Here is a 25,351-nt window from a genome sequence, read left to right as displayed (position 1 = left end):
TGGAGCCACTGTGTGTCCCCATGCCACAAGCCCCGTGGGGGGAGGTGTCTGCGTGCTGCCCCTGCCTCCATGCAGCTCAGACTGGCCAATGGGAGCTGTCTGGGCTGTACTTGTGGAGTTCCTCCTTTTCCCATGGCATGCACCATGCAGAGCTGTGCATGCCGACCTCCTGAGCCATGTGCAGGGGGAACAGGAGGCAGGGAACTTGCCCAAGGGTCCTGCTGGCTGGGAGGCACCTAAAGTAAGCTACTCCCAGCCAGAGCCTGCACCGGGCACTCCATCCCCTCCTGCACCCCAACTCCCTGCCCCAGGTCACAATCCCTTCCAGGTCCTCCCCTACCTCCACATCCCTCCCCTATGCCAGACTCCCCTCCTGCGCCCCCATCTCCTCCTCTCAGCCCCTTCTTTGCACTCAACCTCCACCCCACACTCCCTCCACTAATTTCATAGGAAAGTGCAGCCTTTCCCCATTTACCAAACCCTTAGAATGGCCCTCCCCCTTCAAAAAGTATCGCCCGCCCCAGTGCTAGCACGCTGACGACCAGGCAAGATCATGCGGCAGAGCAGCACTTCTCCGAGTCTGTGCTCTCGGAATCACTAGCCCTGCTTACCCGGCAGATTCAGACATTCCCAAGGCCTGAAGGACCATTGTGATTTGCTAGTCTAACCTCCTGGGAACTGCCCGCAAACAATCCTTGCAGCAGATCTGCTAGAACAAGATCCAGTCGGGATTGAGAAGCAAATGGTTCGTGGCCTGAGATGTGAAACACGAATGCTTTATTTCCCGTCACCTTTGAGCCACTGGGACCCGGTATGGATTTTTCTGCTCGTTGGCGGAGTGAATGATCAAATATTGGTTCCCCATGTAGGCGCGTATGGACAGGGATCAAATCACAATCACCCCTTACTCCTGCCTTTATTCGGCTACAGAGACTTGGCTCCTTGAGCCTATCACTGAAGTTTGTTTTCTCACCCTTGAATCATCCTCGTGGTTCTTCTCTGAACCCTCTTCATTTACCAACACTCTTCTAGAATTACGGAGCCTGGGACTGGGCGCAGGATGACAGCAGCTGTGATGCCATGGCCCAGGATAGAGGTAAAGTAACCTCCCTGCTTTCATTCCACATGTCCCGCTTTATGCAGCAAAGGGTTGCGTGAGCCTTTGTGGTCACGCTGAAAACTCACGTTCAGCTGATTATCCACCATGATCCCCACACCTTTTTTCTACAGGAGAGAGTCCCTCGTTCTGCTAGCGCGGCCTGCGTTCTTTACTCCTAGAGGTATAGATTTACATTTAGTCCTATTAAAACACATTTTGTGGCTCGTGTCTGGTTTAATAAGCAATTCAGGTTTGCTGTGTATTAGTGACCAGTCCTCTTTGTTATTTACCACTCCCACCATTTGTGGGCCATCTAAAAACTTCAGCAATCATTTTATGTTTCCTTCCAGGTCACTAATAAAAATGCTGAATAGCATATGGTCAAGACCCACTGCCTAGAAACATACCTATTCAAAGAAGATTCCCCCTTTGCAATTACATGTTGAGACCTATCAATTAGGCAGCTTTTCACTTTTAATTTTATAACCAAAATGTCATGTACCAAGCCAAAGTCTAATATCCACATTATTTCCTTTATCAACCAAATCTGTGAGCTCATCAACAGAAAGTATCCAGTTAGTTTGACAGGATCTATTTTCAATGAATGCATCTTGATTGGTATTATTGTACAGGCAGTCCCCGGGTTACGTACAAGATAGGGACTGTAGGTTTGTTCTTAAGTTGAATTTGTATGTAAGTCGGAACTGGTACATATTGTAGGGGAAACTGTAGCCAAATATTTCTCCAGAGCTCAGTTTTATTCTCCCACACCTCACTTTCCTCAGTCCTTTATTCTCAAGCTGAGGTGTCTGCTGAGAAAAGCCGCTCCGCGTCTCCCTGGTCTGCTGGGGGGAAGCAGCTAGTGCGGGGTTGCCTCACCCCGTTTGTAAGTAGGGATCCAATGTAAGTCGGATCCATGTAACCCGGGGACTACCTGTACTCCTTTACCACTTTATTAATCGAATCCCATAGCAGACTCTCCATTATCTAGCCCAGGCTCGATGTCAGACTGACTGGACTGTAATTACCTGGGTTATCCCATTTACCCTTTTAAAATACTGGCACATTAGCTTAGTTCCAGACTTCTGGATCTTGCCTGGTTTTCCAAGACTTATTGAAAATCAACATAAATGGCCTGAGCTCCTTGGTCAGTTCTTTTAAAACTCTTGGATACAAGTTGTCCAGACCTGTTTATTTAAAAGTGTCTAGCTGTAGTAGCTGCTGTTTTATATTCTGCTGAGATACTGGTGGAATGGAAAGTATGTTCTTGTATGATCTGACATCATCTGCTTTTTTTTCTCAAATAGGGAAGGGAAATATTTTGAGCACGTCTGCCTTTTCTGCGATTTATTTCTGATCACTGTACCATTTCCATCTAGTAATGGACCAGTATTGTTGTAAGGATTATTTTTCTCTCTGATTCACCCAGGGTCTCCTCCCCACAACCTCAGTCCCTCACTGGGAGGGGCAACAGAGGTCCTGGCTGTCAAACCACCCTCCCACCCACCATGCCCTACCAGCTGGCAGACTGAGCCGTGAGCCCTTCCCAACTGCCAATGGCTCACACACCTGCTCACAGTGCCCCACACTGTCCCACTTTGGTCGGCACAAGCCCTCCTGGTGAGGACACACACCACCAGTGGAAGTAGGGTCACGTGGACATCAACAGCTAATTGAATTCTTGCTGTGGCGGTAGGTTGACCTCACTTTAAATCCACCTAATTTGGTAGTGTAGGCAAGTTCTAAATTAGCAATAACTTTTCATTCCGCGATCAGTTCCTCCATGTGGGTGAAGATGAGGCCTAAACCCTACGTCCCCCCTCCCCAGCCCCACTGGATGCAACATTGAGTTACACAGGGAGCACATTCCACCCTGAGAGGTTAGCAACAGTCATCGGACCAGATTCTTCCACCAGGGCAGGCAAGAGCTCCCCTGCCTGCCTAAGGACAGACACCTGCATTAGCCAGAGTGTGTGGACCCATCCCGGTGTGGAGACAAACCACAGCCAACCCCCCCACAACACTGAGTGCCCATTGCCTTGACATTCTTTGGCTAATTGACTCAGAACAGATGATGCTCCGTTCCCAGCCTCCCTTTTAATGCCATGAAATGTGTAACCCCGCGGCCTAGATTAATGATCTCAGCCTGCATCACCAGGGCTCCGATAGCCACCCTAATGCTGTGGGGACACAAGCCTCCCTTTCACTTGCTCATGGATTTCTGTCACCTCCCCCGCTGGCTTTTGCAGGCAGCCCAAGTGCCAGATCTGTGGGCGAAGGAGGAGGAAGCTCCCCGGCACGTCACAGCGATAATCACGGGGGATTGTTTCTTTTTTGCCAACAGAAAAAGCGTCAGAGAAGTTGTGAACAGGCACAAGACATGGAAATCAACAGGAGATGGAAATCTGAAAAACGCGGCTGTCATGTTTCCTCACTCGCTTTGGCGAAAAGTCATTTGTCACAGGCCTCCTCGCTCTTGCTGCTGGTTGCATAAAGCCCATTATTTACCTAGTCACAGCCCACGTAGTCAGAGCCTCTTGTATTTGCTGCTAACACAACAAAAGTGCTTTCAGCTCATTATCTCATTCCCTCGGAGGCTTTCCCCTCCTGCCACAAGGGGAAGGAGGAGGAGCAGGGTTTGGAAGAGCTGACAAACAAACGGCTTAAAAACATCCAGTATCATCACAAGGGGTAGCTCAGACGAAAGCCCTGAACGGTACCCTGCACCCGCCGGGCACCCCACGGACGGCAGTGGAGCCGTGGCGATTGGACTGCAGGATTGGTGCCGCCCATGTATCAGGCAAGAGGCTAGCTGGAGTTCCCTTTCTCCAGCCAGCCAGATCCTCAGCTGGCGTCAATGGCGTCATGCTAGTCTATGCTATGTCTACACTTGGAGCTGGGGAGGGGTGAATCCCAGCTAGTGTAGACATACCAGGGCTGGCTTTCATTGAGCCAGTGCACTAAAGGGAGAAGTGTAGCCAGAGAGTCATGGGCAGCAGCAGCACAGGCTAGCCGGCCTACCTACTGACCCACCGGGTCTGGGTTGATGTGCCCTGCAGGCATAGACCATGCTACCACTCACTGCTGCCCACGCTGGTGTCGCTGCACTACCGTTTTGAGCCTGGGCAGTGGGTGAAGGTTGGACTGGGGGAGGCAAGACCCCAGCCCCGCCCACAGCCCCGCCCCTTCTACCCAAGCTCCACCTCCCATGGGAGTCAAGGCCCCCGCCTGGAGCACCACAAGAGGTGAGGAGGCACACATCCCCAGGGCACAAGGAGGGCAGGTGCCGTGGGCAGCAACACTCTGCCCCCAATGCACCTGCAGCAGGCATTCTGGGGGTGGAGTATGGGTGAGGCCAGGCTGGCAGCTTGGAAAGGCAATGCCTTCTCCCCACCTAGCATACCCGCCACCCCTGGTTTTGAGTAGGCTCCCCCAGTAAAACTGTATCTGTGTGAACTGCGAGTCACACCCCCAGCTCCAAGTGTAGACGTAACTTGTACGTGCACCCAGCATCGCCGGGCCATGACCTGGTGGGCCTGTAGGCACTACCGCAATAAAAATATTAAGCCCACAGGGCATCTCGTCTGGAGACTAAAGGAAAGTGTGTGAGTGTGGCTTGCATCACGGCACTGGGCACGCTTGCTGCTCCTAGGAACTGCCGGTAATAATACACAAGACAAAGGTGGGAGGGGAAACCGATGCACATATGATGTTACTGGCCCAACTGGGATTGGAACAAATCCCCCAGTCACTCTGAACCACACCGCTTCTCAAGTCTTCCTGGAATCACATCAACAGACTCGGTGACGAGCATAGTCCAAAGAGTTAGCTCCTGAAAGCAGAGCCTTCGTGCCAATTACCAAGCAGCTGGTTGTTCCTGGGTTCTCTCTGATTGATTTATGTATCACTGGGGCCTTCCATCTCTAGCCCTGCTTCATTAGTCCCTTCCAGGCACCAGAGAGAGATCTGAGCGGGGAGTTAACTCTGCATTCACTGGAAATCACACAGACCCTCTTCCCCCAGTCTCATTTCTTATCGGATTTCACTTTGCAAGGTACCACTAGCTCTGCTGCCCCAGCAAGTCATCACCATCCATCATGATAGCATAAAGGAAATTGAAACGAGGGATCAGATGTACTAAATTCTATACAGGCTTTGCTCTTCGTGTGACTCATGCACAACGTTAATAGCAATCAGTCAGAGCCCCTCTCCATCCATAACAAGACAGTTATACAAAGAGGCTGCCTTGTTTCCTCCCCAATAAATTGCCAGGAATTAAGCCTGTTCCTGTGAAAATATCCATTTCCACTGAGGCTTGTGCACAGTTTTGCCTTCTGCTGAAGATATGGAAAGAGCTCAATATATAAAAAGCACAGACAAATCTGCTTTTCCCCCTCTTCTGGTCCCTTTGCCCTACAGCACTTCTGGTGTGAGGTTCACGAAACAGACTCAGGGAGCACCCTTTCAAAAGCAGCCTTTGACGTTGCACCAACAATTTCTTTCAATCTACTCCCTTGTGTGCACACACATGCTTATTGTCTGGGCAGCTGCATTCAGATATGCAAGTCCAAGCTGCTGGCATGCATAAAGAACACGGGCATGAAAAACTGTGGGCACAACTATGAGAGCCAGCTTGATGCCCCATTATAGATGTGACATCGTGAGCTCAATGCCAGGGGAATAATCCACAAAAATATACCCCAAACAACAGTAGTGCTCTTGGAAAATGTGGGTAAAAGTTATTGAAGATTTAAATGCCTACTATGTGAATTCTCATTTTCCACTGCTATGTATATTACATATCAAAAATAAAAATATTAAGGCTGAAAAGTCAAGCAATCAAAACTTGAGAAGTGTCAGATTTTAATTTGCCCCATCCTGTATGGATGCATTCCGCTAGTCTTTCGTTACATGATCACTTTGGGTGCATCTACACTGCACACCTATTTTGGAATCAGCTATTCTCTAAGAAATACGCCGAAATAGCTTATTGCTAAATAGCATATCTACACTACAGGAAAGCCTCAAAATTAGTCTGAGGCAGGCTCCCCTAATGTGGACGTGCTACCTCAGTTTAGAGCCCCAGGAGGCACTAGGGAGTAATTACTTTGAATGGCCCTGGGGAAGAGCTATTTCAAAATAGCAGCAGCTGAGCATCCACACAACAGCTATTTTGAAATCGCAGTTTCAGAAGAGGCATTATTCCTCGTGGAATGAGGTTTACAGAAGTAGGAATAAGCTGTCCATTCTTTCGAATTTATTTCAAAATAAAGGAATTGCTGTGTAGACGCATGCATTGTTATTTCGGAATAATGGCCAGTATTCCAAAATAATGTGGCTGTGTAGACACACCCATACTGTTCTTTCCACAGTTCAGACTTGCTGTGGGATAGAATCAGGGCTGTGTAGTGAGCAAGACTTGTCTGTAGGACCCTACCCTTCTTTGCTGCAGAAGGTGGAAGATGTTTAGTGAATGAGACAGAATTGCAGGAAGAGAAAAGATGATCAAATGTTTAAGGTGGGGGAATGTTCCTTGGAGAACTGAATTCTATCCCTGCTTCTGCCACAGAATTCCTGTGTGACACTTAGGTAAGTTACTTAAACCAAACTTTTTACAAGTGGTCACTGATTGCGTGCTCCTCATTGTCTGAGGGCTACGCAGAAGATCAACTTTGTCACAGTTGATCTTCCTTGCTGTGTCTAGTAAAGACCCACTAAATCAAACTTAGAGGGTGTCCCCATCAGTGCCAGTATTCCTGCTCCTTGGATGGCACGGAAATGCAATTTAAAATACAGCGACTCCAGTGATGTAATTAACGTAGCTGGAATTGCATATCTTAATGTGACATTCTGCTGTAGTGTAGTCCAGGCCTTAGTGCTTAACCTATCAACAGGCATTGAGCAGCTAAAGCTAGTGAACAGTTTTGCACATGCCAACTTATACATCAAGGAATTCATTTTTCATCCTTTACCAAACTGCTTTGCAAGTTCTCTTCACTCCCGTGTCAAACAAACTGTCACGCACCCACAGCAATATTTCCCTCGCAGGCTGGAAGAGCAGAACCCCTCAAGACATGACTGTGCATTTTCCTTTCAATAATTAGTGCACTTTCCTCTTAATGGTCAGACTCAGAAATCTGTAAGAAAATTGGGTTTGGAACCTATATCAAACTAGAAAGCTCTGTATTTAGCCTCCTCCTGCCTATTGGATACTGACTGCTGGCTCTGCACTGAGACAAGAAAATACAGTGTTTGCGGACTTGATGCCACAGAGGTACCGTTGCTTTTCGCACCCAGCTACAAGAGTCATATATCAAATTGGGGACATAATCACGCGGCCCTAGCTAGTTGTCCCAAAGCAGGGATACTCAACACACAGCCCATGGGCCGTATGCAGCGTGTTTGTGCACGGCCCGCAGTGCAGTTTGGGTTTACGTGGGACTCAACACAGGTGGGATCCTCTGAACATGGCCTCCACTGAGAAATGCTCCACAATGGCAAGTCAGTATAATGGTCTTCTGTTGAGATGTGTTTTAGTAGTGAAATTCCTGGACTGTCATTGCTCATTAAAAATGATGTCATATGGGTAGAAACCAGGTAAATATTGCATTTTGTTAAGATCAGCAGAACTGACTTAAATGGGGCCTGCGTGTTGTGTAGTCTTGCCTTAATCTTTGTATTCATGCCCGTCATTTGCATATTTGCATATATATGCAACCACACTTAAGTTGCAGCCCTCGACATGTGCTGAGAGTATCATTGTGGCCTCTGGGGCTTCCAAAGTTGAGTAACCCTGTCCTAAAGGACAATTGGGATTGCTATGCACAGAAAGGATTGCCTTCCCAGCTACCGTTGGGTTTACCAGTGTCACGAGAGCAATGCTTCCTTGGAAGCAGAGACTGACACAGCTGGGCTAGAACACACCACATGACGTTTGTCAGTCTGTCTTCCCACACAGTGCGAGAGTTCTGTTACCGTATGCTGCGTGGAAGGCTCAAGTAGACACAATCAAGTTTCCCTCCTCTGGCTATGTTCTATCACGCAACATTGCTCTGCTGACATCTTTACACCAAATACATTTCCCTTTAGTGCTTGCAGCTTAAAGTGGGTGGAAGCTCCCATGCTAGAGCACAAGTATGACCGTATGGCAGACAACAGCTAGTCCTAATTGCAAGGAACTGCAATAGGCTCACCCAGCATGTTCCTTCTGCAGAGTGGAAGGCTTTTTCCATGTCTACCTGATTAAGGATGTTTCAGAGCCTACCGAAGTCGACTGGAATCTTTCCACTGACTTCAGATGTCTTTGGATCAGGCCCTGATCCAAAGGAACATTACACCAAAGCTCTAAGAATGATACTGCTGCATCAGGTTTGTGGATGGTAGAACTCCAGTCCCCAAAACACTTGGAATTGCAATGACAGGAAACATTGTAGGTGTACGGGTGAATCTAGAGGTGCGTAGGGTTAACAAGCTCATCTTCTGGGAGTGTCTGTTTTATAGAATCCCAGGGCTGGAAGAGATCTCAGGAAGTCGTCAAGTCCAGCCCCCTGCCCAAGGCAGGACCAATCCCAACTAAATCAACCCAGCCAGGGCTCTGTCAAACTGAGATTTAAAAACCTCTAAGGATGGAGATTCCACCCCCTCCCTAGTGAACCCATCCCAGTGCTTCCCCACCCTCCTAGTGAAATAGTTTTTCCTAATATCCAACCTAGACCTCCCGCACTGTAACTTGAGCCCATTGCTCCTTGTTCTGCATCCGTCACTACTGTGAACAGCCTCTCTCCATCGTTTTTGGAACCTCCCTTCAGGATGTTGAAGGCTGCTCTCAAATCCCCCCTCACTCTTCTCTTCTGCAGACTAAACAAGCCCAGACCCTCAGCCTCTCCTCACAGGTCACGTGCTCAGCCCCCTCATCATTTTAATCTTAGAACAGTAGAACTGGAAGGGACCCTGAGAGGTCATCGAGTCCAGTCCCCTGCCCTCATGGCAGGACCAAGCACCATCTAGATCAGTGGTCACCAACGCGGTGCCGCGGGCACCATGGTGCCTGCCAGGGCAGTTATGTGTGCCCGCCGAGTGATATGGGTCAGCCCAAGCCATTCTTGCACCCCGGGCCCCACCCCCGGACGCACGGTGCACACACGGCCCCGCCCCCGGATGCACAGCACATATGCAGCCCCGCCCCTGGACACTCAACCCCGCCCCCAGATGCACGGTCCCCCCCCCCAGGCACACAGCAGCCCCAAAAGGTTGGGGACCACTGATCTAGATCATCCCTGACAGATGCCTACCTAACCTGGTTGTTGGTATTTTGTTAACAGTTATTACTGGAAAGAAATGTCACTGAAGTGAAAACCCACCAATAAAACTATACAAGTCAAACAGCAGCAGCTAATAAATATTTGTGGCTCCTAATACAGCAGGAGACATCCCAACAATGCAGTGTTCTTGTCTGCAATTGCAGCTTAAACCCCCCCAAAAAAAATCCAGGGTAAAGAAAATCTTCTGGAGAGCAGAAATCTATTTGTTTCCCTTGCTTTTATTAACAGCATGTCGGCAGGCTTTCCTGAAAGTAAATGAGAAAGAGACACCACAGCACTTTGGTGGTAAGACACTGCGTGAGTGTTTTCTGGAATGATAAAACAAGCCATTTTAGGCCACAATCTATTAGCCTCCAGTTTAGTTCAATAGGGTATTGATCTTGGCTGCAGATACCAGAACTGTGATTTATTTTCTAATTAACAAGTTCTAATGTCTAATTTTGACAGACAAAATGTCTATCATTGCCGGCAGCCAACAACAACGTCAACAATGTTTCAGGATTTGGGCTCTGGGGTGGGGAGAAGAGGCAGAGAAAGGTTCTTGTTGTTTGCAGAGTCTGTCGAGACAGGTGATCAGCTCATATTAAAATTCACACAAAAGGGGAGGTTTGATAAAAGCCCAGCACCAACTAACCCGCTCCCTATGGAAACAGCTAATGAGAGCAAAGCTGCTTTTTGCTTTTCTGGCTTTAATCTGAAAGCTGAAAATGAGATCAGGTTTTCCAGTGCTCATCATTTAGCTTTCCAAAGACGACAGGATTAGCAGAGGTTCTGCATGAATGTGGAAGGAATTTTCTGCATCACATAATATGTTTTCACAAAACCTGAGGAATCCATAGATCCAGATGTATTTAAAATGCATTTGAAGGTGAGCTCTCTTCTGGGCTGGGGCACTGAATGGATCCTACCTTTTTATCTTCACAATGAGAGGTGTTTGGAGTGACTTAAGGGTTGTCTGGGTTGACTGTGGGGCACTTTCCATATGAACTAAATTAATTCATCTCACAAAGTACCAGGATGTACAGTAAAAACAAAATAACTTGGCATGATAGTTTGCAATAGTAGTGTAGCAAGAGTAATGCTCTAACACACATTCTATAAATATCTAAAATGCTGCATCAGCTGCAGATTTACTACTGTATATCATGTTTATTATTGTTGGTGCGTCATACACACGCACACACACACCCTGCCGCATGAGCATTTTTAAATAAACTGCTCTGCTATCACCTTTCATAGAAAAGAAAAATCCAAGCTGAATTCATGTCACCAAAGAGCAAACGCTTCCCTGAAGAAAGAGTCTGGTTTGTTATCGGTAAACGTTCTTCCTCGGTGACCTTTCTTTAAAGTCCGCTTGTGGGGATGTCATAATGATCTCTCTAACAAAATGGTCTTGCTTAAAGCTTCCTCTGTATATGGGTTATTGGGTGGATAATAAAGATATCAGAGTTGGCGAGTGGTGCCCAAACAACTATCAAGTCCTTGCCTTTTAATCTAGCATGTGTGGCACAACGATAAGCTAAGAAAACCGATTCATCTAGGAAATTTATACCAGCGCACAAGAGTCTTGATAGGAAAATTAATTTAATACCCTGTGTGATGTTGGAGATCTTTCAACACCACTTCTGTCCCATAGGATCCTTCTTTTCATCGCTGGTCTTGCAATCTTAAGCCCCAATTCCAAAAAGTATGGGCACTGTATAAGAACAGCCATACTGGGTCAGACCAAAGGTCCATCTAGCCTAGTATCCTGTCTCCCAACAGTGGCCAATGCCGGGAGCCCCAGAGGGAATGAATGGAACAGGTAATCATCAAGTGATCCCTCCCCTGTTGCCCATTCCCAGCTTCTGACAAACAGAGGCTAGGGACAGCCTTCCTGCCCCTCCTGGCTAATAGCCATTAATGGAAATATCTGCCATGAATTTATCTAGCTCTTTTTTTAACCCTGTTAAAGTCTTGCCCTTCACAACATCCCCTGGCAAGAAGTTCCACAGGTTGATTGTGAGCTGCATGAAGTAGTACTTCCTTTTGTTTGTTTTAAACCTGCTACCTATTAAAGGCTAACCTTAAGCACATGAGCCACCCCAGTGATTCCAAAGCTTGCTGTTAGGCACGTGATTATGTACTATGCCAAAGAATTGAGGCCATAAAATATTTACAGGTGATGTGAATGTCTTCACTGGAGGTGGCTGTTGTACTTAATGTCACTCAGTTTACACTAAGTCCTCCCTGCATTGCTTGCCTGCTGGGAAGTCCATGTTCAAGACAACTTCAATACAACCCAGCTAGTGTCACCACTGGAAACCACAAGCCTTGACATTTACAGGATTGTACTTCAAAGGATTATGCATGTTTGCAGATGACAACAGGATTCCTTATTACAGCGGTCTAATCAAACCGATAATCCACAATTATATTCAGAGCTCAAACAGTTCTGCAAGCACTTGCCATAGAAATTATAGGAATAAAATGCCCGAGTCATGTCTACAGCATTGCACATTCATTTATGATAGATTCATAGACATTAGAGTCAGAAGGGACCATTATGATCATCTAGTCTGACCCCATGCACAATGCAGGCCACAGAATCTCACCCACCCACTGCTAGAATAATCCTCTCACCTATATCTCAGATATTGAAGTCCTCAAATGATGGCTTAAAGACCCCAAGAAGCAGAGAATCCTCCAGCAAGTGATCCGTGCCCCATGCTACAGAGAAAGGCGAAAAACCTCCAGGGCCTCAGCCAATCTACCCTGGAGGAAAATTCCTTCCCAACCCCAAATATGCCATACGCATGGCACGCACTGGGCGTATTTCATAAACTCGCGCTAAATCCTGAGCTACTCAGATACAGTCAGGAAGCATTTCACAGGATCTATGTCAATTTTGCATTTGGAGCTATTAAAAAAAATTAAAACCATGTTCATATAAACCAAAATGTGGCCCCTATTCAGAAAAGCACCTGTGCTCAAGTAAGCCCTTAAACTCTCAACTTTAAGCACACGTATAAGTACTTTTGAAGTCAGACTTAAGCAAATGCTTAAGTGCCTTGTGGAATAAGGATGAATTCAAACATGTGCATAAGGGCTTTCCAGATTCAAGGTCTGTTTCTTCCTTGTAAGGATCCAATGAGAAATAGGATGTTAAACATCTTGTCATCAATGACTGTAGCAATTGCATTAATTTCAGATTTCATCCTGGTCCCCTCTAACAAATTCCTAGAATATGAACCTGATTCTCCTTTTGGCTTCAGTGAAGATGCTCTTGATTTACACTAGCACCAAGAGAATCAAAACATTAATGCATTAAACATTCCCTTCAACATCTTGACAGTAGTATCACATGGTACACTGAACAACAAATAGAATTACAACCAGACTGCATCTCCTGAATATGTTTATGTGTATATGTATGCACTTTTCTGAAAGCACTCCATTCCAAATCACATGCCAGGATACGGACAAAGAATGTATATTTCCCATACTCTATACTCAGAGGGATATACAAAACAAGTAGATATTAACACTAACAGGCAAAACTCCTAGTGAAGTCAGTTGCGTATATGTATAAAGACTGTATGATCAGGACCTCAAACAGATTTTGAAAAATGTTGACATCTATTTTGGACTTTGAATGAATAGATCGCTATGGAGCCACAAGAACTCTTTGAACAGAGTTACTTTTCTACTCGCTCTCAATTTGGCAAGGGGCATAAAGATAAACTGTTAGAATGTTCAGCATTGGTACAACAGAACAAACCCAACAGATATCTTTCAACTAGTCGTGGGCTTTACATGTTTCAGGGAGAACAAGCAGAATTTTTAACTGACTAAAAGGAATAACAGAGGCTGAGTGTTCAAGTCACTCTTTTTGGAATGGGTCAGCGTCATCCCTGGTGAAACTCCATTGACTCTGATGGAGTTGCAGCTGTTCTAACAAAGACTAACTGTCACCGATTTCCTTTAAAGTTTTTCCTTTTGGTATCATCCCACAGTCTCAGATGAGGGATTATTGTAACTAGAGTTGAAATGCTTCCTGGAAATTAGAAGCTTGGAAAATGGAACTCTCAGGACATCTGGGAAACCTATGACTGTGTATTCTGATCAGTCTTCAAGCCCTCTTTTTAGTTCACTTCCAACATTACACTTCAAAACCAGCTCATTCAGCACAACAGCTATTAAAGACAATAAATTCAGCAACGCACACCATTACTGCAGTACATATTTGGATTGCTTCCTTCCCCTTCCCCCACCCCCACCCCCAATCCATAGTTAAAAGACAATATGAAATAAAGCCACCTTAATCCTTTAACAAACCAGAAGCAATGGTAACAGTCACCTACCCTGTGAGGACAACGACAAAATCCATCACGTTCCAGCCATTTCGGAGATAAGAGCCTTTGTGAAAAACAAACCCCAGGGCGATGATTTTTATACCCGCTTCAAAACAAAATATTCCAATAAAGTATGGCTCGGTATCATCCTGAAAGGAAGGGAGAAAAAATAGAGGGGTCAAGAAGGGAGACTAATGTAGTCAATACTGAAGATTCTTGTTGAAGTGGGAACACATATACCAGATCAAAAGACGCAGTAATAAAAAAAAAAAACTGTTCCAAGAATATTTTTTTACGTTCAAAAATAAATTGTGACTCAACATGTTTAGGAGTCTCATTTTCTTTTGCCATGAATATCTGAGCATTATGCTTCAGATGCACAAGTAGCCATGAAAAGGGAATTTTAAGATCAAATAGCCAACAAAAGCAACATTTCAAATGGGAGGTTTAATTGTAAACTGACGTTTTTCCCATGTTGGTGATTTACAAACACTGTACACTCAGAGAACTGAAACAAAAAACACGTCGCACATAGGCAATCAGACCAGTATGGACTGCCAATATTGAGAACATATTATTTGCAAATGATAGGCAAACTGAGAATTATTTTCTGGGGCAATAAGATGAATCTTGGCATCATTTGCGAATGTTATGACCTGATGGTGGACAATTCATGTTAATACATTTAAGGCAGCATTCAACCAAAATTATTCTTTGTGAAATGCTTAGCTCTATTTTTAAATGCCTTCCCACTTCTAGTACAGTAATGCATCTCCCTCTGTCCTCCTCCAAAATCATTTATTCCATCAGCTCTCCTTTCAACAACTTTCTCCTCCAAGGTGTCTCCACAATTTCCCTTGTCTGAATCGTTACCCCGCATTTATTTCTGTGTGATTTGGTAATCGATCACAACTCAGGCAAAACTCCCATTCACTTCCCTTGGAGTTTTGCCCAATTAAGGACAATGGGATTGGGTCTTCAACCCCCCCCCCCTCCCTGGTCCTGCAGTGATCTTTCCTCATGTGGAGTTCATCACACGATCAAAATTGTATACTGTCATCTCACTGGGAGTCGGGACTATGTTTTGTTCAGCATCATAGATATTTGTGGCACTATAATATTAGTTCCCTTTTACTTGAAATGATCTAAGTATCAGAAAATTATCTTCAGCACCGAAGAGGAACTGCTGTGACTAGTATTAATGTATGAGCTGGAGATAACAAAGGCAAAGACAGCAGGTACAATTTTCAAACGCATCTAAGGGTATTTCTACACTGTAAACTCCCCCATGGAAGCAAGTCTTAGAACCTGCCAGACTCGGGATCACAGTATGGCGCTAAACCCAGTGTAGACCTTCCTGTTGGGGCTGAACCTCAGGATGTGAAATCTGGCAAGGAGGTTGGTCTCAGAAAAGCTCCAGTCCAAGGGGGAACATAAACGTGGCTACGCATAGCCCCAAGGCATGAGCCCCCAACCCATATCTGCACACCTGGGCTCTGAAATTGGCTGCTGTAAAGTTTTTTTTATTGTTTCCAACGTTCGCATCTAGACTTAGCAGCTTGTGTCCCATTTTCAAAAGGGACAAATATTTGGGAGCCTATGACCCTTTGACTCAGAGTGGACTTTAGGCTCCTGCGTCGCTTTGTCCCTCCTGTCTTGCCACTTAAATCTGTACAATTCCAGTGGGGATAACATTTGGCCCAGTGTTTTGAGGCAGGAGCAATAGCAGTTTTGACTCTCACAGGTTATCAGGGCACATAGGAATGTGTAGTGGAGTGTGGTGGGGCCCAGGAATGTGCCGATGGAGGGCAGAGAGAGAATGCTACTCAACTCTGCTCTACTCCAGCCCTGCCCCCAGCCACAGCCCAGTTCTAGCTCTGCACAGCCTGTCCATGGCTCTGCTCCTGCCCTGACTGCTAGCCCTGGTCCATCTGCGGCTCTGCAGCCACACCCACTGTTATGGCCCCCCCGGCGATGCCTCTTCTTCTGGCCTCAACCCTGCCCCCAGCTGTGGCCTGGCTGTAGCTCCTGCCCCCACCCCAAGCCTTGGCTCCTGGCCATAGCCCCACTACTGGCCCCAGGCCCACCTCCAACTCCTGCCCCAGCCTCAGCTCCTGTATCCCTGTCTGTGTTCCTCACCCACCTGGGAGTCACAGCCCTGGCTCCCACTGTGGCTCCCAGAAAGGGGGTGGGGAGGGATAAATGGGGTGTGTGATGTAAAAAGTTTGGGGACCCATGAGGTAGCCCCATTCAGCCTTTCCCTCAAGGGGGGGGAGGGATCTATAACCTTGGTGGATGGACCTTTGCCACCATTCCGTACCAGGGCAGAACTCCGGTGGAGAAGTTGGCCATAACCCACAGGCTGCTTCCCGGGGATACAGTCATTGACAGACAGATGCAGATTCAGGAATACGTTTCCGATCAGAGACAAGCGCTGATTCTGGAAAGTTATTCCCGCTCCCCGTCCATTTCCTCATGTCATTCCTTGGGCTCTGGATGACAACTCTCATAGGGTTGGGTGCGCTGGTAAATAGAGGCTCTGCACAAATAGAGGTTAATGTGAGCCGCTTGCACGTGAATGCACTGAGTGCCTGTGGTTGGCATAAAGAATGAAATCCATTAGCAACGTTAAAACATCTGTCATGCTGAGGAACACAGCAGCCAGCTTTGCCCAGCTCCCATCAAAAACACCCCCAAAACCCAGGCGTGCGGCATATTCCAGAGCATCGCCAGGCAGACCCTCCCGTGTCTTACAATCAGGAGGGTGTTTACACGGAGGTACCTATGCCACACACCCTCTTCTAGCAAAGTAAAGACCAAAGCAGGGCGGCTGAAGAGAAAAGGGAGACCATAAGGAATCATACCAGGGCAGCACATAACTGCCACCAACCTTCTGTGCTGCTGATGTGACAAAGCCGCAAACTGCCTGCAGCCTCCACCGCAGAAAAGATCCTTTATGTCTAGGCAATTCTAGCCAAGAAAGACAGCTGTTGCAATACATAGGAAAGCTGACCAGGGCCGCATTAGCTCCTCCCATATGCCATTAGCTCCTCCCATCTGCCAAGTGAAACCCAGCTGAAGAGGCGCAGGAATGCTGGTGAAGGGGATAGGGCAGCCAGTGCTAGCCCAGCAAGAGAACGATTTGGCTGGACTGCCACTGCAGAGGGAAGCACGCAGCCCAAGGAAAGCAGGGAACCAACTACAGCTGAACAGAAAGGTTTTACACCAACAACATTTGAACAAAACTAAAAGAAATGTTGTGACCTTTTTTGCTGTTCTGCCTCCTCATGACCTTCCTGACACACTCTAGAAACAACACATGTATGGTCCAAGACTCCTTAGCCCTCTTTGTACCAGAAGGTTCCTGGCCTGGTTACCCGGCCAGTCATCTGATCCTTTCTGCAATACTGCCCTTTGCCACTGTTCCCTGTAAGCTATGCTAGGAGAGATTCAGGTGCCACCCAGCTCATTAGCAAAGCACTCACAGCTGCCAGCAGCCAACAGCATGTGTTTCTACTGGTGGTGCACATCTGCATGTGCGTTGGTGCACATAACATTTATTCTGCACGTCGATGGAAAAATTAGAGGGAACATCGGTGATAATGCTCAGTTGTAGCTCCCCAGAATCTGATTATCATTTCAGCTAACAGTTCCCATTCCACAGAACTAGTGGTAATGGTTTAATAATGTGAGAGAGAGGAAGTCATCACACCAAAAGGGCCAATTCTTAGTCCCATTAAAGTCAATGGTAAAACTGGGGTTAGGGTTTGACCCTAGGCATCAAAAGTGAGAGGGTAATTCTTCCCCTATGTGTCTTATTGTGCATCTAACACTAGTTTCTTAGCATTTTCACATGGAATAGCTGATGCTTTGCAGGAGAAACAGGAAGCACATTCAGAAACATCACGCCTAGCGCTGGCTGGGAAATTTTCAACAGGTTTTTTCTCCAAAAAATGTCATCGCTTCCAAACTGAAACTGTTCACAAAACAGCATCAGGTTCGATGAAACACCCAGCGTGAAACAGTTTGGGGAGAAAGATTCTCAAGCTGGCAAGCTTCCATTTTTTCAGTCAAAAGGACTCTATTTCAAAATTTGAGGGCATTTTCACTAAAGAAGAAAAGTAAAAAAAGGGGAGGAAGGTGGAAATAAAAATGAAACGTTTCAGCTTAATAGAAATGTTTTCTTTCAATAACTCTGAACAAAAAAAAGAGGTTTGTAGCTTCCCAAATTGAAATGGGGAAACATGATTGAAAATTGTAATGGAATAGGAATACCATTTCCTGCCCAGCCCTCATTGTGATCCACTGCCAAAAACTTGGAAAACAAAAAACAAAAATCTATTGCTCATTAGCAGGACTTTATTCTTCTGGCAACACACTTTGAGGACACAAGAGATGATATAACTTCAAAATATTATTAGCATGATTCTACAGTAAGGCCTTTAGAATGGAAATTCATTGGCAACCTTAGCTATGGCTATCAAATGCTATAATTAAAATGGTCTAGTGGCATATTTATGCTGCACCTTCGGGGGAGGGAAATACACCTACATAGGGATACAAACCTGTGGCTGGCCCACATCAGCTGACTTGGGCTCACAGAACACGGACTCCAGGGCTGAAAAATTGCTGGCTAGAGTTGAGGAGGAGTCCTGTGGCACTTTGTAGACTAAGATTTATTTGGGCATAAGCTTTCATGGGTAAAAAACACTTTGTCAGTTGCATCTGACAAAATGTTTTTTCCTCACAAAAGCTTATACTCAAATAAATCTTCATCTAGGTGGCGGCACAGGACTCCTCGTTGTTTTTGCAGAGGCAGACTAACATGGCTACCCTTCTGATGCTTGTCTAGAGATAGCCAGGTTCAGACTAGAGTCCAGCCTCTGGGACCATGCAGTTGGTATTTTCTCCCTACGTACACATGCTCTAAACCTGGGAATCCAACTCAATTTTGAACCCAGACCCCATTTTATGCTCATGCAAATCAGTCTCACTTGGGTCATTAAGCACTCCGATCCTGAGTCCTAAAACCCTGCGAGGCAGGTGGGTTCAAGCCTTGTCGTGTTTCAGTGCGGACACAATGTGAACACAATGGCGTGGCTATCAGACTGAAGTCTAGCAAATGTGCACCCAGGTTTACAATGCAATGTGGATGCTCAGGCATGGGCTTGAGAACACTGAATCCACAAACCCAGGTCCACAGAGGTAGGCTCTGAATACAGTGTAGACATACCCACAAAGACTGGCTGAGGGTCTGTCCACACAGAACTAAACAGTGTCTTGGAGCCTGAAGCAGCTGACTTGCTCTGGCAAAGCTCAGGCTGCAGCGCTGTAAATTTGCAGTCTAGGCGTTCAGGTTCAACCATTCTTGCAAGGCCTCCAGCCCAAGCCTGAACGTCTATAATGCAATTTTATAGCCCCATAGTCCAAGCCCCATGAGCCGGAGTTAGCTGACCTGGGCCAGCCACTGTCATGCTGCAGATCTCGTCTCACAGTGTAGGCTTGCCCACTGAGACATTGCTGTCCATTATCAGTGGACCAAAAAACTATGGATCAACTCTTACTCCATCAGTCAGTGCTGTAGCAACTATGCACTTAGCTCATAGGAAGTGGGGGAGTTTTATGCCACACAGCCTGGTGAACCACTGGCTCACTGAGGAGTAATACTGGGAGCAACAGACAGCAATCCTAGAAGGACAACTCCTGCAGTGAGGAAATTTGAGGAAAGATATTAAAGTGATGGGGAGAAAGATCAAATAGTCCTCTCAGCATCAAACAAGGCATGGAACCCTGTTCTCTTCCTCCCACCTCTCCCAAGCCCTTCCCCCGCAAGCCCTTGAATCTAGAGAAATGTAGGGATATAAGTAAGATTTGCTCCTTGTTTGGAATAATCCAACACTGAAGAGTTTCTTGTGAGAGTAGCCTAGGAAATCATTTTGTCCCTTTGCTGATTCATATTTTTCAGAACAGCAAGGGGAGGAAAAATCCAGCCTTTATCCAGTCCTACATCTTTAGAGTCAAACTTTTCACTGATGTCACGAGGATCCCAGACAATGCCTTCATCGCAAAACCAGCCTGACCCAATTAATAAGTCCCAAGCCTGATAACAATACACTATCATAGTATGATAAAAAGTTTGGGCATGTATACATGAGTTCTGATTGTATTCCTTCTCTCTTTTTAAATGAATATATAATTAAGTAGTGGAGAAAGTGAATCCATATACTTTTAGGAAGTCCATAGGCTTTTGCAGCATCTTCAAAATGACTTCAGCTCCTAAGCACTCTGAACATACAAATAAATAATAGACACTAGCAGGTCAAGTTGTGTAAGAAAAGGTGCATCAAATAAATGACCCTGGATGATTTCCAGTGCTATCACCTTGGTTTTTATTCCTTGTATTAAAGAGCTTCTCATCTCACCAACACTGTAATGAGCTGTTCTAGAGATCATGAACTACAAAGTCTAGGAAACTATAAGAACCATGGCTCAGAATTTCCTTAATTCCCTAGCTTTTTGCCTTAAGGCTAATATTAGTTTGCATCATTTCATTTATACATGAAAACACAGATGGATCCAGATTTATTCTCCCTCCCCCCCCAGCTCCCTGCCCAGACACCAACATTCATTTAGTCTAGCCTGGAAGTTGCTCCAATTTGCAGAGTAAGAAAAAAAGGAAACCAAGCATTGCCTGTTTTTAATCGGGCGATAAGAAGTAAAAGGATTATTGTGAAGCTATTCTTATTTGAAATACTATAAACTGACTCATTACCATAAAGCCTGCTGGCAAATTACTTTTCTTTGTAAGTTGTTTCTTTTTGGCAAGACTAACATTTTCTAACTCCAAAGACTTTAATATTGACAGGTCTCCCGCAATGATATCTAAAGAGGAAAGAAAACTCTCTATTCTATCCAGAATACTGGGGGGTGGGGAATGACCCAAGAAGTGGGTCATTCCATTCTACATATAGGAATGAAGATGCCTTTGGAATTCCCTTTCCACCTTGGTCAATAACAGCCGGAGTAAGTTGGTCTTTAGAAGGTCAAACTTTTCTCCTTGACTTTAAGAAGATGAGCAGGGCTGGCTAGCGGTGATGTACAACTCACAGGGAGGGGTATAGACAGCTTCCTCTATTTTTGTTATATTCATGTTGTGGCTGGATTTTTTGTTCTGGCCTGAGAGTAACTGCTGGGTCTGTTTATTTATACATCTATCTCTAAAAGACTGCTAAGGACATCCAGCACTGGGTGGGGAAATGCTCCTATAATACAGAATAGTAAAAACCTAAATAAATAAATAAATGCAACTCACCAATCTCTCTGACATGGGCGTCTTGTCATCCTCTGGTAGATGCTGCTCCAAAGCCAGAACAATGCAGTTGGCTATGATTGTCGCTAAAATCATGTATTCAAATGGAGTAGAGCCATCAGTTAAAGAAAAATGAGCTGAGAGAAGGAGACTTTCAGCAAGAAGAAGAATCCCATGCATTCTTATTACGTTTCGGATATTGACCATTCAAGTGGTCTCTCCTGGAAACCCTTAGCCAGGCTCTAACTCCTACTTCAGTTCCTTGTAGGGATGTCTTTGGGAGGTTTTTAAGAAATAAGTTCCCTTCTTTGGGAGCCAGTGATTAAAATTTAGTCCCACAGAATCCCTCTAGAAATTCAGAGCTTCTCTTATTTTTCCAAAAACAAACAGGAAGTTTTGACTTTTAAAAAGCGGGTGACAATTTGAAGTGCTCCCCCAAAAAGACAGTAAAGTTGGATCTCCTGCCCCAAATTATGCTTCAGTGATTCTCTGGCATTTACATCTAAGCGTATCGGGAACTTCGATTTCAAGGTCTATGGATGAATTACTGATGGATTGTTGTGCCAGATCAAAGGGTAGAGAAAGCTCTCCCGTGCCTTATAGGGCTATATATAGCAGGGACAGTAAAGCCACTGGAACTGTATGTGTGTACAGAAGGGACAGTAAAGCCTCTGGAATAGTGTGTGTGTGTGTGTGTGTGTGTGTGTGTGTGTGTGTACACAGAAGGGACAGTAAAGCCACTGGAATAGCGTGTGTGTGTCCTGCCCATGAGCAAATCTTTGTCTGACTCCAGCATTGTAGGGTGGCCGGTGACATTTTCAGCACCGCGGACAGCTCCCCCGGGCCAGGGCACCGCCAGATCTAGTCTAGCTAGTCCTGCCCTGGAGCACTTAACTCCCCCAGAGCATCCTTGGCAAACACCAGCCGACTCCTCCCTGGCCTGAGCTGCAACTGCCCCGCGGAAAGTGGATTTTGCGGACATTTTGTGGTTCTGCTTTTCCTGCTGACTCGGGGGGTTCTCTAGTTGATCCATTTCATTTCCTTGGCGGGAAAGCGGGGCGGGGGGGAGGCGCCGAGATCGCCCCTAGACCTGCAGAGACAGGGAGGCTGCCGCTGCCTGTTGGGTCAGGCGGGATTGCGGCCCGTCCCAACATTCACCGAGCGATCGCGGCGGGGAACAGCTACTCCCAACCCGGGGCGCTCCAAGCCCGCGGGGTCCCGGGCTCGCGGTTAGCTGCGGGGTCGCTAGGAGGCCCGGCTGCTACTGACCCAGGCGCAATAGGTGTGCGGTGTCGGGTGAAAACAACAGGCGATTCCCCCGTGCCACGCACTCCTGCGGGGGCTCCTCCTGCGCCGCGCACACGCACCCAGGCAACCGGAGACGCACCCCGGAGGAAGCGCCTGGCTGCCTTTGCCAAGGATCCCGCTCCCCGCCGCTTGCATCGCGGCACAAGCCGAGCCTCCCTCCCCAGGCGGATCCCTGCAGATCACTGGGCCCGGGAGCGGCTTCGGGGATGGAAAGCACCGGCCCCTTTCGCCACAGCGATGGACCATCCCCTTGTGCCCTGCCTCCCTGAGCCAGGGAGCCTCTCCAAAGCAAAACCCTACCCCAGGCTCGCCTGCTCCCGGGGATACGCGGGGCCTCGGAGGGGGAGAGCTGATGGCACCGCTCACTGACCGCCTGGGCAAGGTGGGGTGCTGAAAAACAGGCGGCAACAGATTGTGCATGGGCGAGATGGCAGTCGGGAGACCTTGGTTACGGGTGTCCCTAGCGCTAGCTTCAATGCCAAGGTGTCACCATTTTACCGCCCTCCTGCACGGAGAGAGGCGCTAAAATAGGACCATTTTACCACAAATTCCCCCTCGCTCGTCTTCCCGATCCCTTGGCACTCGGTCTAAATGGCGTGAAACGTGTCTGTGGGAAAGCCCACCACACAGAGAAAGACACGCATGTCACTCCCACATGAGTCGAGCCCCACCTCCCTTCTATTATAACCAAGTTCTCTCGCCCGCGACCCCCACCTCTATTACCCCCGGACACCGAGCCCGAGCTGAAGCCCACAGAAATCCAACGGATCCCTGAACACACCCCTGTTCAACACCCAGCCAGACACCAGCATTCACCCATCTGCTTTCTCCCCAGACACACCCACACACCCCGAGCTTTTATTACCCCCCAGACGCCCCCAGGCCTGGTGGCGCCCGGCACATCCACGCCCGCCCCCTCCAGCCCCCAAAAGGATATGGCCATTCGGTTATTCTCTTGGCGTATTTCCGGATAACGTTATCCTCGCTGAAGATGAAGAGGGACCGGTTGACGGTGAAGCAGTTCTGCTTGACGGGGATGGGGTTGTAGAGAGCCATGGTCCTGGCTCGCTGAGCCATCGACTGCTTGTACATCCTTTGGCCGGGCGGGGGGCCACCTTGCCGGCTGCTGCCTCTCCCAGCCCCGGCCGGACCTCCGCCTCCATAGCGGGTGGGTAGATCGTCTCCGAACCGAGCCATCCTCGCAAGGCGCAGAGCCGGGCGCTACAATCCACACTGGCAGGCGAGGCAGGGGGAAGACGCATCCCAGCGCCCCGGACTGGCGCTGCTGGGGGGGGGGGGGCGCTGCTGCTCCGGCTGCAGCTGGGGTGGGAGGGAGGGGAAGGAGGCGGCCGGTCCAGCCGGCGGAAGGCAGTGGCGGGCTGCGCTCAACTTCCCAGCCAGGTGCCTTCCCTCCAGCCCAGCCTCATGCCTCTCCGCGCCCAGACAGCTCCCCCGGCGGAGGGCGGCGGCTCCCGGGGCTGCGGGGCAGGAATCCCAGCTCCTGCCCCGTCTCTCCGCCTCCCTCGGCCCGCGCGCGGGGCTCCCCTCCCGGGCGGCGGCGGCCGGAGCGCGGCGCGCGGAGCCGGCCTGAGTCACCCGGCGCTCGAGTGGAAACGCTCCGAGTAACCGGGTTGGGGCACCTCCGCCCCCTATAAGCGCCCGGCCCCGTGACTCCCCACAGCCAATCAGCGGCGGCGGCTCCACCCAGACCCGTGCAAGCCCAGGAGAGGCAGAACCGAGATTTCTCCCCCCGGCTGCCTGGCCCAGGCTCCTGCGCGCCTGGGGGTGCGCGGGGGCAGGTGCGTGCCCGCCCCGGGGTGCAGAGCGGGCTCGGATCCGCTGCCCCAAAGTCCCCCCACGAGGCCAGAGGTGCCTCTGCCAGTGCACGGGGGGGGCACGGAGCGACCCTGGGACGGGGCGGGGGAGCAGACAGGCCCGGGGGAAAGGGCCCCCAGGCGCCGGCGCGCCCCTGCCCCTTGGGCGCTGTCCAGGTGCTGCGAGGCTGGCCCCGATCCGTGCCACGGACGGGGGGGAGCCGCCTGCCTCACCCGCCGGGCTCCGCCACACGCAGCGGCCGGAGCCTGGCCGGGGGGGCTGCACCGGGCTCGCCCCGCGAACTTTCGGAGAACTCGGAGCCCTTCCCCGCAAGGGCTGGACCAGTCCCCTGGGAGAAGGGCCCCGGACCCCGCCCGCTGGGCCGGTCTGAGCACGGCCGCGCGGGGGAGCGAGCCATGCAGGGGTGAGGGGGGCTAGCGAGGGGTCAACGGGGGAGATCTGAGAGCAGCTGCAGGCCCGGGGCCTCTCCGCTTTCCCGACGAAACCCGCACTCGGTAGAGCGCTGCTTGACACCCGGGGGCACGAGAGGACCCTGGTAGGGTGTGTGTGGGGGGGGGGGTTCTGTGTGTGGGGGTTTGTTTGTGTGTAACCCCCCCCCTCCCACAGGTGAACGCGCTCTCCTTCCCAACAGTTTGACTGACTCCTGGAGAGCACTGGCTACTCCAACCCAACCCAACTCTTCTAGCCTCTTCATTCGGACACCCTCTCGTATTCCCCTCCTGCTGTTTTCCCCCTCGACTACCGCTGCACCAGCGAGCTGGGGTGGGGGGGAGGGGCTCCCTTCTTTTACCTCTACACTAAGCCTGACAGAACCACAGCAGCTCTAAAAATGCACCCGCCAGAGCCGTCAGTCAAGCCATTTTCACTTCTGCCACAGAAGGAAGTCCTGGATGCGTCTCCTTCCTCGCAGCTCATATATTTTGCCTTAGTCATCCAAGCTGTCTCCGTTCAAAACCAGCCCACCAGCGAGGCAAGTCTCTAAGAGGGCTCAGAAGACAGAAGTTTATTCAGAAAGAAGGGCAGCTGCTGTCTGCTAAGAGTTGGCTTTAAAGAAGAAACCGGCCTTTTTGGAGTTCCAGGGACTGTTTTGTGTACCCAGGAAGAGGGAGCTTGAGTAACCATGACTGGCAATGGATGGTTTTCC

General features: G+C 48.5%; 1 protein-coding gene across 1 annotated transcript in view; it reads right to left on the bottom strand.

Annotated features, from left to right (window-relative positions):
* The window catches only part of CACNA1B (calcium voltage-gated channel subunit alpha1 B), a 458,332-nt gene extending 434,359 nt beyond the window's left edge, over window positions 1-23,973 (bottom strand). Inside the window, exons 1-3 of the mRNA XM_089772976.1 lie at window positions 23,309-23,973; window positions 21,067-21,172; window positions 13,764-13,903 (exon numbers count right to left, since the gene is read on the bottom strand). Of these exons, the coding sequence (XP_089629102.1) occupies window positions 13,764-13,903; window positions 21,067-21,172; window positions 23,309-23,568 (506 nt within the window). The 5' untranslated portion in view covers window positions 23,569-23,973. The remainder of the gene's footprint in view (window positions 1-13,763; window positions 13,904-21,066; window positions 21,173-23,308) is intronic.
* Between the last annotated feature and the right edge of the window lie 1,378 nt (window positions 23,974-25,351).

The sequence above is a fragment of the Pelodiscus sinensis genome, chromosome 23 (assembly GCF_052426305.1).
Source record: "Pelodiscus sinensis isolate ZL-2025 chromosome 23, ASM5242630v1, whole genome shotgun sequence".
NCBI classification, from domain to species: Eukaryota; Metazoa; Chordata; order Testudines; family Trionychidae; genus Pelodiscus; species Pelodiscus sinensis.
This window is presented reverse-complemented; position numbering and strand designations above follow the sequence as displayed.